The sequence below is a fragment of the Falco punctatus genome (assembly GCF_963210335.1).
Source record: "Falco punctatus genome assembly, chromosome: 2".
In the NCBI taxonomy this organism is placed as follows: domain Eukaryota; kingdom Metazoa; phylum Chordata; class Aves; order Falconiformes; family Falconidae; genus Falco; species Falco punctatus.
The window spans coordinates 65,366,034-65,378,441 of record NC_137581.1 but is presented as its reverse complement, the minus strand read 5'-3'; the positions used below and the strand labels follow the sequence as shown (position 1 = coordinate 65,378,441).

At 42.4% G+C, this 12,408-nt stretch overlaps 2 protein-coding genes across 2 annotated transcripts in view; one reads left to right on the top strand and one right to left on the bottom strand.

The window, feature by feature from the left end:
- Positions 1–8,228, top strand: part of GAS6 (growth arrest specific 6) — a 41,327-nt gene extending 33,099 nt beyond the window's left edge. Inside the window, exons 12-15 of the mRNA XM_080375509.1 lie at positions 1,413–1,581; positions 3,306–3,478; positions 4,029–4,257; positions 7,629–8,228. Of these exons, the coding sequence (XP_080231635.1) occupies positions 1,413–1,581; positions 3,306–3,478; positions 4,029–4,257; positions 7,629–7,780 (723 nt within the window). The 3' untranslated portion in view covers positions 7,781–8,228. The remainder of the gene's footprint in view (positions 1–1,412; positions 1,582–3,305; positions 3,479–4,028; positions 4,258–7,628) is intronic.
- An 85-nt stretch (positions 8,229–8,313) lies between these two features.
- Positions 8,314–12,408, bottom strand: part of TMEM255B (transmembrane protein 255B) — a 109,744-nt gene continuing 105,649 nt past the window's right edge. The window contains exon 11 of the mRNA XM_080375515.1: positions 8,314–11,923. Within this exon, the coding sequence (XP_080231641.1) occupies positions 11,756–11,923 (168 nt within the window). The 3' untranslated portion in view covers positions 8,314–11,755. The remainder of the gene's footprint in view (positions 11,924–12,408) is intronic.

Genomic DNA, 12,408 nt, shown 5'->3' with positions numbered 1-12,408 from the left:
TCTGGATATGGCTTTCTCTTCATTAACTACAGAGGGAGCCTAAGCCAGCAGCAAAGGTGAGACTCCTGATTTTTTGATTGTTAAGTTTGGGTGAGATGTAACCCATTCTTAGCCTGCAGAATTAGGACACAGCAAAACTGGAGCCCATGACAAAATTAATGGTGGTCATGCTGGCTTGGAGACCATGTGTGGCTCTGGGGAGTCAGTGGACACCCTGCTGTGTGAGGTACCACTGGGCCCATGAGGTCGGGAACCACTGGGAGCACATTTTGTGTTGTGACCAAAGTTTGTGCTACACGTATATTATACCGCAGTTTTGCTGCTTGGGTTTGCTGTTTCAGTTTAGTAAGACACAAGTAAAAACAGAAGCTTATTTTTCTCTGTTTCCTCCTAATACAAGTAGATAGGGCATATGAATAAAGGCTGAGGCACTCTTTGCGTGAGATGATTGGGTGGTTGCTGTGTTTCTGAAATAGCTGCTGCTCAGGCCGTTTTGAATGTCCACCACACACAGAGTTGGCACCTTGAAACCCAAATTGGCATCTCTTTATTTCTAAATGAGGTGACAAGCTTGCGGCTCTGTGACTGGGAGCGCAGCAGCTGAGGAAGGCTCCTGTTCCTCACAAGAAGTCATTCAGGGCCACTGCTTGTCTGAAACATTAAGCTCGGGGTGTGGTCTGAATATAGGATTGAGAGCCAAAAGCTCCTGAGGTTTTTATCCTGGCTCAGATACTTAATTCTCTCTCTGCTTCAGTGAACTGGGGGTAATGGTGCTGATCTAGACACTTTGCAAGGAGCCTTCTCTTTCCATGCTGCCTCACATTTTAATGCTGACATTTGGTACAGGATAACATAACTAGAGGCTGGAAGGAAGAAGGTGTGTACAGAGTAGTGTGTCCGTCCTGTGGCTCAGGCACTGCTGCCTTTAGCCAGAACCCGACAACTTACACCATGATCAGGTCCAGCATCTTGTGTGTCATGAAGGCTGTTTGCAGTGACACAAAGGACTGGTTTTTCAACTTCAAGTTACCCTCCAGCATTCGCAGTGCAGAATTACAGGAGTTACATCACTTTGGCTACAGAGCTTTAGAGGTAAATTGCACTAATGATGTGCAGCCTGTAAAGGAGCTGGCAGAATCAATACAACCAAATCAGCACCTGCATTAGCTAATGCCCTCCTGCCCTGTGGAGACAAGCTGAGCTCAGGAGAGCTTCCAGGGGAGTACTGACCACTTACTTGATTGGGATTGCAGGACTGGGGCTGCCGCCAATTGGTTTGCATGCGCATAACACGTAAAAATGTTTGCTCCTGTTTGGTATCACAATGTAGCTCAGTGTTCCTCTGCACACAAAATCAGTTATTCTTCACTGAGCACTAGTTTGAGGCGTGAGATGCTGCTTTATCTTCCTAGCTGAACGCTCGGCTGGATGGTTGCATGCGGGCATGGAACTGGCTGAATGGAGAGGACACCACCATCCAAGAGACCATAAAGATGAATGAAAAGATGCAGTGCTTTGCTGTAGCGGGACGAGGGTCTTTCTATCCTGGCCGGGGTTTTGCTGTGTTTAATCTTACTTATGGTAAGTACTTTTATTTTTTTTTATTTCTGACCTCTTGTCCTGCCAGTAACCATGCTTGGTTAATGAACAGTTTAAGTCTTACAGGTGTGCCATACTCAGTGTTGATTGATGCAGAAAAGACTGGCAGCTGTGGATGGAGAGGGAATAGCTAAACCTGTGGTTCATAGCAAAGGCAGGCCTGTGTGTGATGGTTAGAGCCAGTACGAATATGCTCATATGTGATCTGCATTTCACATCCAGGCTGGTTCCAGCTCATCCTCAGCATTAGGGGCTTCACATCTCTGACAGCAGTGTAGGTGGTTCCAGCCCTATCCGCTGCTTTCTGCTAAATAAGGAGAGCTGCAAGACAGTGCTGTGTCTTGAGTTGTTGATGCACAGAAATCAATGGTGTCTGTAACTAAATGTCCAAGATTGGATTCACTTCTAATCATTGGGTGGTATTAGTTACACTTGGGACAAACACACTAAGCATATCCCTAATACATGCTGAGTGAGCTTGGCCTAGATACAGTAATAACAAGTTTCAAACCAAATTTGGCTATACTAATTTAGCGCTCAAAAAGGCACTTTTTCTTTGTTCTAGATTATTCTGTTTGATTTACATGTCCAATCAACTGACAGTATTTTTAAACCCATACAAGTGCCAACCGTCTATTTTGGTTTGGTGTGTAAGTCCTTCTCTGCAAAAGCTCTCTGTGCACCATTATGTGGATTTTTATACTCTGTCATTGTAAATTAGGGAGTATCAGGTGTATGTTGTCTCATTCACCACACGGATTCCAAAGCTGTAATGGAAAGACAAGGCAGCACTGGAAGTGCAGGTGGCAGCACTCAGCAGAGATGAGGCCATGGAACCTGCATTTTTTTTTTTTTTCCTGCAAACAATAATTGCTTGGGTTTGGGGTTTTTTTTGGGTGTTTTGGGTGTGTTTGGTGTTTGGGTTTGGGGTGTTGTTGGTTGTGGGTTGTTTTGGGTTTTTTTTTTTGGGGGGGGGGGGGAGGGGCCAGGCGGGCAGCAGCTTTGTAATGGTAAGCTTTATAAAGAACTGACTGTATTTTAAGATGTGGTGAACCAGCAAAGGTAATACTGCTATCAAGGGAGGTTGCAGAAGCAGGATTGAAATCTTTCTTTGTAACCAGCATCACCTGTTAAATTACAAGGGCACTGGGGCAGTAAGAAAGATGCTAGAGAGTTTAGTTTAGAGTTCAGCAGGTGAGGTAAAACCTCCCATGCTTCTGAGAGGGTGGTGATAAGGAAGTGATTAGGTAGGTTATCAGTGTAGCATGCTTATATCCTTTTTCAGTTTAACATAGGCTTTCATAGAAATGTTTCCTATATGTCAGTTATGGACTTAGATTCCTCAATGATCTTCAGACAGTCAAGAATGATTCAAAAATAGGGTGCCTAAGCTTGCAGTAATTCTTTGAATGTGTTGGATTGACAGCCATGGGAGTTTGAATCTCTGTGATAAAAAAGCTTAACTTTGTTCTTTGATATTCTGAAAGACAGCAGAATGCAGAAGGTAACAAGAGGAAACTCGTGCCTTTTTCTTCTCTGATTTTATGTTCAGGTGCTTTGGAATTTTTAGGGTTTTTTTTAGGAAAAGAAATGTGGCAGTCCCTCCATATGCTCATCCATCTATCCTCTTCTCCAGACAGAAATTGCACAGCCTCCCGATTTGATCTGTTAGTCCTATGTCATGCTACACATTTCTTTTTTTGCAGTGCAACCTTCTTCTGGAAATGAAACCAAGACAAGTTGGGAAATAGAAGTAAATGCTGCAATTCAACCAGCAACAGATACTGGTGTGCTGTTCGCTCTAGTTACAGAAGAAGCATCTGTCCCTTTATCACTGTCTCTGATTGACTATCACTCCACAAAGAAACTGAAACAACAGGTACAGACTTAAGCATTTTTCTAGAGAAGGTTCCTTGCTATTTCCTGGGAACTGTTTTCAAAAAACAGTTGTCAGGTTTTCTGCCTGCCTGCTTATTTACTCCCACCAGTTCAGAACGCGGTAGTTATGATGAAGTGCTGAAGCTACTGATTTAATAGTATTCATAATAAAAGGCTAGATTCTGGCATTATATTAGTAATGTAATTAGTAAAGTAAATCAGGAACGATTTCACTAAAACCCATGAGCCAACCTTTCATTTACAGTACAGCAGCTCTAGTCTGTTTGGTTCCAGTGCAATACAACAAGCTCTGTAAAGACCCGCTGAGAAGACAGTGGTTACGACTAACGATTAGTCCCACTAGTTCATTGGGTTTTCATCTGTGTGAATGACCTCAGAACACAGCTAGCAATAGCAATAAGGCTAATTCTTTAGTGGCTTTGCAAAAGCTTTGTAAACAAGACCACAGTGGGGTCTTCCTGGTCTTGGATAAGCATGGCTGGGTATATTTCTGCTCACTGCCTCTTTTTTTCTTTTCTCTTGCTGTCCAGTTTATCATCGTGGCCTTGGAGAACACAGTTGTGTCCAGATTGGCAATAAATTTCTGCGATAAGAAGGAACACTCTGTGGACATCCTCCTCAAGAAAGATCACTTATCCCTGAGAGTAGATGGGATAGTGGGAGAGAGTGAACTAAGCATCTCTGAGTTAGAAGACAGTCTGTCCATCTTGGAGAGCTCTTTGCAGTCAACAGTGAAGACATACGTGGGAGGGTTGCCAGGTGAGCATCCAGTTTTGTAGCATGGACTGCAGACTCCCAACTCACCTTGCTGAGCAGGTGGTCAGGAAAACTGTCTCCATTCATGCAAGATGGGAGCCTCCTTCTGTGTTTCTGCTTGAACAGGCTTTGTCTGCAATGCAAGTGTGTGATCTTAGCAGATGTGAGGGGGTGCTTGACAGTTACTTTTTTTTCTTGAATGATTGCGTCCTTCTGAGGACAGCTGGAAACAACAATGAAAGAGGAGATTTTGCTTGGTCAGTATCTTAAACCTGCAAAAATGCATAGGAGCTAGACCTGCTCCAGCAGTGCTTCATTAATTTAAGGGATGTGTGTGAGCACTCCTTGGGGGGACCACCAGGGCCTCACATTGTTTTGACTGAACCTTGGGAAAGCTCGGTGTGGTGATTCTCCCTGGCTGATGTTCTCTGTGAACTGATCACAGCACTAGACAATTAAGAGATTTCTTCCCAGAAGAGGGTACACAGGGCACAACCAAGGGCGTCCCACCATTTATAGTTTTGCTGGCTTTTTGGCAACAACAGGGATTCTTGTGCAAGGTCAGTTTGTTCCTCTGTTTGGGACCTGGAAGATCAAACTTTCCTCTGAATCACGAATTTCGGCCAAGTTTGGGAGTTTGTTTCTTGTTCTGGCTGAACTGGTTTATCAGTCCCTACTGCTGAGGAATGTAATTAAGGAAACATTTAGGTTTCCAGTGCACAGCAGTACATCCTATTTTGTTGTCAGCAGTTAAGCAAAATCTTGCCCTTACTTGCCCAAGCAAGGGAGAGGCAGCAATGTTGGCCTCTTGGTAGGCACTGAAGCAGTCAGGCTGGAACAGCGTGGCTGAGGTGCCACGTGTGCTAGGACACATGGCATCACTGTTCCCACCATGAATAAGAGTTTACAGAGTATTTATGCCAATGATGTTAATGGCTTCTAGTCACAGCGACAAGGGAGAGGCCACACACTCTGGGACATTCACACACTGACAGGAGCAAGGCAGAATCCCCAAATGTGGCATTTTCTAGTGTCAGACTGAATTGTCTGAGCTGGCCATTGCACAGAGGTCACCTGCTTTCTTTCAGGTAGCTTTCAAATGCACAGCAGAGACTTTCACAGCTCAGAAAACCATCCCATTCTGTCACTGTCCCAAGTGCTCTGTGGTTGGCTTTGGCTTAGACTAACCATGCTGGATGAAGCACAGTTTTTAATTAGCCAGAACTAAGTGTGAGATATCATAGCTGTGGCTGTTTAGACCCAGCTGACTTCTGTAGGTTCAGCTACTTTACCCCTTAGATCTGTTCTGCTTAGCAATGGGTATCTGTGATCACAAAGCTTGTGATCTGCTTTTGCTATTGAGAGGAAACAGCACTTGCATCAAGAAACCTTGTCATTTGCCAAACAAATAAATATTTCAGCACTTTGGGCTAAATAACTATACCAAATGCTCAGTTCGAAGAGAGTTTGGCTCATTCAAATTTTGAAAACATTACGTCGTTTTTGGTTGTTCCCTGCTTCCATACCCTGTGGAAAGAACAAAACATAGTGGTCACACTTAATGTCTTTATTCCATTTGCCACAAATAAAGAACTCTGGGTCAAAATATGTTTCAACCTAAGTATGGTTAATATTGCAGGTGTGGAAGAAATATTATTTAGAGTTTCAAGAGATATGTGGGAACATATCGGCATTTACTACCTTTTCTATGGTACTTTCAGTTCTGGTAAATTCTTAATTATGTAATTTATATGATGCATAGGTGTTTTTCCAGGCAATGTGTATACCACATATATGTATATACCACATGTGTATACTTTAGATAAGACTTCAGAGTTTTTACAGGAGCACATTTCAGACAGATCTGTTTCTAGTCAGAGCAGAAAATTAAATATTTGGCCTAATTTGCAATTACAACACACACACAAAATATTTTTAAAAAATATTTTTGGTAGTGTCTTTTACAAATCCACCTGAAAGTCGACACTGTCTGTCAGTCAGCCCTGCGGCACGCATAAACGCAATCTGCATGTTTCCTTAGATGCATGTTCACGCTTCAACTTCTTCTGAGTCAAAATTTAGTTTACATTCATGTGAGGTACTACAGCACAGATGCCCCCTTCTTTTAAGCAGACTTCACAGATAGAATTTGGTAAACCGGGAGGAATAGGAAATAGCCAAGTATTAGTTTAAGCAGCTAGCAAGCAATGGTACTTTTCAGCCAGGAAGCTGAAAAATTTGTAGTAACTCTTCATGGCTTACAGATCCCACACAAATGTTCCTTTTCTCATGCAGTCCTAGAGTCTGTCTGAGAAGTGTTTGATCACATCAGCTTCAAATTTGGCCCTGCAGGCAGAACACTTTAAATTGCATATAATCTCAGGTCAACAGGACAACCTATTGTTCAAGTTGTCCTTGCTTCAGTGTAAAGATAAGGGGGTTACTTAGCTACCTGCATCACTGTGAAGTTAAATAAGCTTTGAGATGTTCATTGCTTGCCATTGCACAACCAGCTTGATTGGTTTGAAGGGTAGAGGACACAGTTCACATAATTGTCATGTTACTATGTTACTGTGTGGGGTGTTGGTTGTTTTTAAAATCAGTGTGTAGATGACATTACAGAAGTTAGTAATAAAATTTACTAACTTCCTCTAGTCTGTTGGATTGTACTTTGCGTCTTCTTCCTTGCTATTTGTTTTCTGCCTCTGGTAAACTGATTAAAAGCATGTCACCAATGGATTGCCATAGGAAAAAATAGTTTCATTAGTCTTACTAACTCAGTTGATGTATTCCAGCACCTTTCTGATGAATGCCAGCAACCTCTTTGTGCTGATACATAGCATAGTTATGGTAAAGGTGAGTCTGGCAAGTGTTAGAGGCTGCATATAGGAGGAGCTTTGCTGTCGTGAAGTCCTTTGTATAATCTTCTGGCAGATATTTTGGAGTGAGAGGGCAAGAAAGAGCGTTAGATGAGGGTGTAACAGCTACACTAGTAACAAAGTAGAGGATCCAGAGATGGAGGGCAGGAAAACATTGAGACGGAAAGGAGTGTGAACACTGCGGAACTGGAGTGAAGCCTTGCTGCTGTGCAGGGTATAGTTTCATCAGGACTGGAGGCCTTGCAGAGGCACAGAGAAGCTGAGGAAGAGTTCAGCCTGGGAGAAGGGCTTTTGGGCATGAGAGCAGATGGCGTTTTCCCCATGTCTGGGACTGTGCTGTTGCCTTCCAGCAAGAGGGGCAGGGGGCAGGTAGAAATCCTGAAGCAGAGAGGAGGAGAGCTTGAATTCATTGAAGTGATAGTCATCTAATCATAGGTAGGGCAGGTATTTATTCAAAACCAGCCATCAGAGATGTTTGTCTCCGCTTTCACACAGACGTTCCTGTCACTTCCACTCCCGTCACCGCATCCTACCATGGCTGCATGACTGTCAAGCTGAGCAACAAGGCACTGGACTTAGATGAGGCTCTTCACAAGCACAGTGACATCACCTCACATTCCTGTCCTCCAGTCCAGGCGGGTCAGTAGGTACCACTGCAATGCGAAAGTTTTATAGTCAGAAACTTTCAATGCTTTTTTTTTTTTTTTTTTAAAGATATAAATTATTCAGACCTACCGCACTGCGTGTATAGTTTCTCTTAAACACTGAAGTTATGTAGGAGCTACTGATCCTTATGTCAGATTGATTATTGAAATATTCCTTTGCTTTGAAGTTTAAAGGTTGTAATATATTTGTAAATAGTTCAGAAGACTAATAGTAAATAAGCCGAAAGTGCAGAATATACCAAAAGTGAATGTTATCTTTAGACTGTAAGAGACAGTTTTATCTGTAATGTGGAAAACCTGGTAATATATAAGTGTGGACTGGAAGAAAAAATAATAATTCTGTATTATTTTTTATTACCAAACACTGCTTTCTGATTTGCAAAATATGAGAGAATAAAATATTTACATACAAGTTTTTAATTTACCTGTACTGAGATTATTCTTTATTCTGTTATTTGGAGATAATGACTCAGATACACCTGATGTGGAGATGACACTGCTTGGGTGGGGGGTTGGTTGTTTGGTTTGGGGTTTTGTTTGGAGGTGGAGGGGTTTATGTGCTTATGTCAGTGTTATAGATCTCCTGGGCTGCAGAGCAAATGGTTGCTGCTATTCTTACTGCTAGAGTTTCTCTTTATGGTACCACAGATAGAAGACTCAGTTGTGACCTTTAGAAAAACTCTTGGTCAACAAAAATGGAAAACGAAGTTGGGTCAGCAGGAAACAATTAGAAGAAAAGACTCAATAAGTTGAAAGCCGCATGGCTTTCAAGTCAATAACCACTGAAGCAACTGATGAGGTGTCAAGAATTGGGGAATATTATCTGGCAATGACATGGTTTTGCTGCTTAATTTTTAGGCTGGCTCATTCACTGTGAGCCCAGTGGGAGCAGACAGGCTTGAGAATCTGGGAGTTAGCCAGGCCAAATTGCAGTGTGGTGAGAATATGTGTGTGGGTTTACTCTGGCGAGGTTGTAGAGCCATAAAATGCATTCAACTTTTAAGCTCTCCTCGTGAAGTTGGGGTGGGCTTTCCTAGCCTCCTTGGAGTCACTTAAATCTTGCTTTATTTGGTCCTTGTCTTGCATCAGATTAATGAGCTGAGAAGGGCAGGTATGTGCTGTGGTGGAAATCCGAATAATGGGTAGCTAAGGTTACCCCATGCTTCAGACGGTTAATGTGGAAAAGGTCTAATTCTACAAGGTCTTTTATGAATTGTTCTTGGTCATTCTACATCATGTTTTGCCTAATCAGACATGGAGATGACAGATTAGCCTAATAAACCACATATGTGACAACTGTGACCAAGCTGTGGAGATACAACTGTCCCAGAGGAAAGGATGGAAGAGGGGGAAGACTATCCCAAACATGTTTCCTGGTAAGGATCCCTGCTTTATTTAGCAGAGCAGAGGAAGGTACTCTATTAGCCATTAGACGGCATGACATCATAGCTCCGCGTCGTGACCAAATCAGTCAGCAGTAATGGAGAAGGGAAGAAAAGACCAGAGCTTTATCACTTTCAACCAACCTACTCATTTAGACTGACATTAGACATGTCAGAAGACTCTTTACACTCAGGTATGACCAGATGCAAGTTTGAGCGGACAGTTGCTCACTAGACAGTAATAACCTATTGGTGGAGTGTGCATCGATAGGAAAACACAGAGGTAGCTCTATGTATTTGCTTTCTCTTATTGAGCAAGGGAAACAACATCATTCCTGAGAGTGCGCTCTCTTGGAGTTGATTATTCTGGATCAACTTGTGATATGATGGTGAACCCAAGAAACATCAGTATCTCCCGTGAGAGCCGGGAATCCTGAAGATACTCTGGTTAATAGCACTCCCACACCGCAGTGTTGTTTTCTGTGTGTTTTTCAATGGTTATTTTGGTCCTTTACCAAAATACGTCTCTGTGCTGGTTTTGGCTGGTGTAGAGTTAACTTTCTTCATAGTAGCTACCATGGGCTGTGTTTTGGATTTGTGCTGGAAATAGTTTTGCTAACACAGGGATGTTTTCACTATCGCTGAGCAGCACTTACACAGCATCAAGGCCCTTCCAACTCCTCACCAACCCCACCAGCGAGCAGACTGGGGGGGGGCACAAGGAGCTGGGAGGGGACACAGCCAGGACAGCTGGCCCCAACTGACCCAAGGGGTATCCCGTACCACATGGTGTCATGTTCAGCGTATAAAGCTCAGGGAAGAAGAAGGAAGGGGGGGACATTTGGCACGATGGTGTTTGCCTTCCCAAGTCACCGTTACGTGTGATGGAGTCTGGCTTTTCTCAACCAGGTGCATATAACTCACCTTGTCAACAATACATGTAAGGTACCTTGTCACTGATGTTAACATCACCGGCCCCAAACTTTGCATCTCAGAAAAACCTTTTTAATTGAACAAAACGCAGCTTTTATGGTCCATATAAATTAACCTCTGATCTTATGTCTATTAGTACTGAATCCCCTTTTTGTACATAGAGGTACAACACATGAATAAACAGAAATTTCTTGAAAGGTGGAAAGTATTATGAAAAAGGATGATCATTCTTTTTTTTATTTTCAGCTAGTCTGATGGTGTCACTTCCTTTTAAAGGAAACTGTCAAGTAAGCTGGTTTTGTTTATATAGGTTTTTTTAATATTATCATAATATGAAGCAGCTGCTCAAAAAATTAATGAGAAATACCTTCCTTTCCCTGCCTTGCTCTTTGGCCTTTCAGGAAATTTCTGTAGCTTCATTGCTGTCTGGACTGTAAGAGCAAGCAGCACCACCACCCTTCCTGCAGGAGCAAAATTCTGTGAAGGGATGCAGCAGGCTGATGGCTATTCATGCTGGTGTAGCCACTCCTGCCCCGAAATACGGCAGCCATGTGCTAAGGGGGATCCCAGTTAATTTGATGCAGTGCATCAAATGAAATGGGTGCACACAAAAGGGACAAGACTTTGTTCTTGCCAGTGGCACTGCTACAGGTATTGCTGCTTAGCCTTGTCAACATAATTTTGTCTTTATACAATAGGAGAAAATAAAATAAAAGTATGAAGGAATTCTGACCCTTCACCATTCTGTTTCAGTCATTGCAAAATGCCTGGATTGGGTCTTGATCACTTTAAAAATAAATCACTGGGGTTTAACATTGGTTTTGGTCGTGGTCCTCTTTTTGACTAGAAAGGAATTAATTTGAATGCTTAAGTGCAGCTTAAGATAGGTGTCTGGAAATTGCATCTTTAGCCCACTGACATGACATTTTACTACGCAGACTAGACTGGCACAAAGTTCAGACAAAATAGTCCCAATAAAATTAACCTTTCTGTTTGAAACCTGAAAGAGGGAACTATTCAGTAAGGTACTTTTTCCTCTGTTCTTTTGTTTTCCTGTCCTTACAAATGTACACAGTCTTTGGTACAGTATAAATATACACAGACAATTTTATTGTAAAATAATTGCCACACTTTTTTTATTGGTACAACACTATCACCAGAAAGGGTTATTAAATTAAATACTACAAACAAACAAACACCTGGTCTTTTTTTCTACCAAAAATGACTGACCTGGAGAGCTCCTGACTACCCACTCAGACAACACAGGCTAAAACCCCGCTACATTGGTTTATGAAAGCAGAACACGTATCCAGAGTGTTGAGTATTTTCTTCATTTTTTCCTCTTGAAGACAATTTATTCTGCAGTGTACTGAGAAGAAAACATCTCACGCTTATTGTAGCTGGAAAGCAACACTGCATTTGACTGCAGGCAAACTGAGGGGTGACTGGTCATGCCACTGGTGACATGTCTACCCTTACACTGCCAGGGTTCTGCTCTGCTCACAGTGAGATGCGGGTAAAAGCAGAGTGGCCATAACACCATCCACAGTGGGTTTCTTAGGAATTCTAGTGCCTGCACAGCACAGTTTTCAGAGGTTATTAAAATAAAATCCTACCAGCTACCTAAAATAAATACTTTGTTCTATGGTGCATATGGTGGAGGCTTTTCTCCAGGCAAGAAGTAAGTCGGTGTATAGAGAGCTGGAGCATTGGGAGCAAGCCCATAGCTGGAGCTGGACTGGGATGGAGGCTGAGTTTCTTCTGATAAAGAAATGTCAGTAGATGATGTTCCTGGAAAATTGCTGGCAGGCTGTATATAGACAAAGAAAAATAACCTTCAGTAAAGGATTACAACCCCATTTGCAGCTCTAAGCCCCATGATTAAATTTCTTATGCATTGCAGCACAACACTCAGTTTTAAAGTTTGTGTAGTGAAACAAGACAGATTCCACCTGTAACCCAAGCCATTTTTAACAGACATTGCGCATACAGCTAGGCAATAGAGCAGAACAGGAATTTCTGCAGGAAAAGATGCTCTGGCTTTCTGGGTGAGCCACTGCACCTGACTGGCCAATTAGGTTACGTGTAGCTGCTTTTTTCCAAGCATCACTGTGAGATGTGAATTATCTCAGATGTAATTAACCTCAGTTATAATGCTTGCATGAGTGTAAGGTCTTATTCCTGTGCCAAATGCAGATGACTCTTAAGAGAAAATTTTACAGGTAGGCATGTGTCTCCCTTGTGGATCTTTTCACTTTGGCTGTCTCAGCTATAATGAGGTTCAGCTGAAAGGGT